We start from the raw sequence: 932 nt of genomic DNA, 5'->3' as shown, positions 1-932 counted from the left end.
AAAAAGCCCCCTTGCTTGCCCCCCCAGCCATAAATATACACGGGGGATGTCAGCTTTCACTGGCGAGGACAGCACTTGCTGCCGCTCTGCAAGGGGTGGGCTGAGGGCTGGCCGTACCTCCGGTGTGCCGCAGAAGGTGGAGGTCGTGCCGTTGTGCTCTATGTTTTCTTTGCAGAGTCCAAAGTCAGTCAAGACAATGTGCCCCTGCGAATCAAGCAGGATATTCTCTGGTTTCAAGTCGCTGTAGGAAGAGATAAAACAGAAGTGTTCATTAGAGGAGCTAACAGTGAGAATAATTTAGATGCAATTATTCATAGAACTTCACTAAGTGATGAGAAAAATATTAAAAGCAATTCTGCACTCATACTGAGATCAACTTCTCTATGCTTATTCAACAAAGCCTGTTTTTTCAGTCTGACGAACTGAACAAGGTTGCTTACCGATAAACAATGTTCAGGGAGTGCAGGTAGCCCAGTGCACTGGCAATTTCAGCAGCGTAAAATCGGGCTCTCGGCTCCAGGAAGCAACGCTCCCTCTGGAGATGGTAGAACAACTACAGGAGACAGAACAAAGTCGTGTTAATGGCGCCAAAGCCTGTTAACAATGCACTTAATTAGACTCAACATATATAGTAAGGGAGAAGAATAGCAGGAAATGGCCTAACGAACCTTTGGCAGTTCAAAACTTGGCAGGCTGGAAACATTCAATCTAGTAACTGCTCCCCCATGACTTTTCCCCTTACAATTCTTTCTCATTTAAAAGGAAGGGTGAAAAGTCTACCCTGCCACCATGCACATGATAGGAAATACTATTTAATTTTCTTACTGCTTACCTCTCCACCGTTGATGTAGTCTAGGACAAAATACAATTTGTCTGCAGTTTGGAAGGAGAAGTGAAGCCCAACCAGGAAGGGGTGTTTCACATTTTTCAGC

General features: G+C 45.1%; 1 protein-coding gene across 1 annotated transcript in view; it reads right to left on the bottom strand.

Annotated features, from left to right (window-relative positions):
• SGK1 (serum/glucocorticoid regulated kinase 1) overlaps positions 1-932 on the bottom strand; it is a 5,661-nt gene that overhangs the window by 2,834 nt on the left and 1,895 nt on the right. Inside the window, exons 6-8 of the mRNA XM_010144223.1 lie at positions 833-932; positions 441-553; positions 118-241 (exon numbers count right to left, since the gene is read on the bottom strand). The exon at positions 833-932 is cut by the window's right edge and continues 3 nt beyond it. Of these exons, the coding sequence (XP_010142525.1) occupies positions 118-241; positions 441-553; positions 833-932 (337 nt within the window). The remainder of the gene's footprint in view (positions 1-117; positions 242-440; positions 554-832) is intronic.

The sequence above is a fragment of the Buceros rhinoceros genome, unplaced genomic scaffold (assembly GCF_000710305.1).
Source record: "Buceros rhinoceros silvestris isolate BGI_N320 unplaced genomic scaffold, ASM71030v1 scaffold30229, whole genome shotgun sequence".
Taxonomy (NCBI): domain Eukaryota; kingdom Metazoa; phylum Chordata; class Aves; order Bucerotiformes; family Bucerotidae; genus Buceros; species Buceros rhinoceros.
The sequence above is the reverse complement of the archived record's forward strand: the minus strand, read 5'-3'. Positions and strand labels throughout refer to the sequence as shown.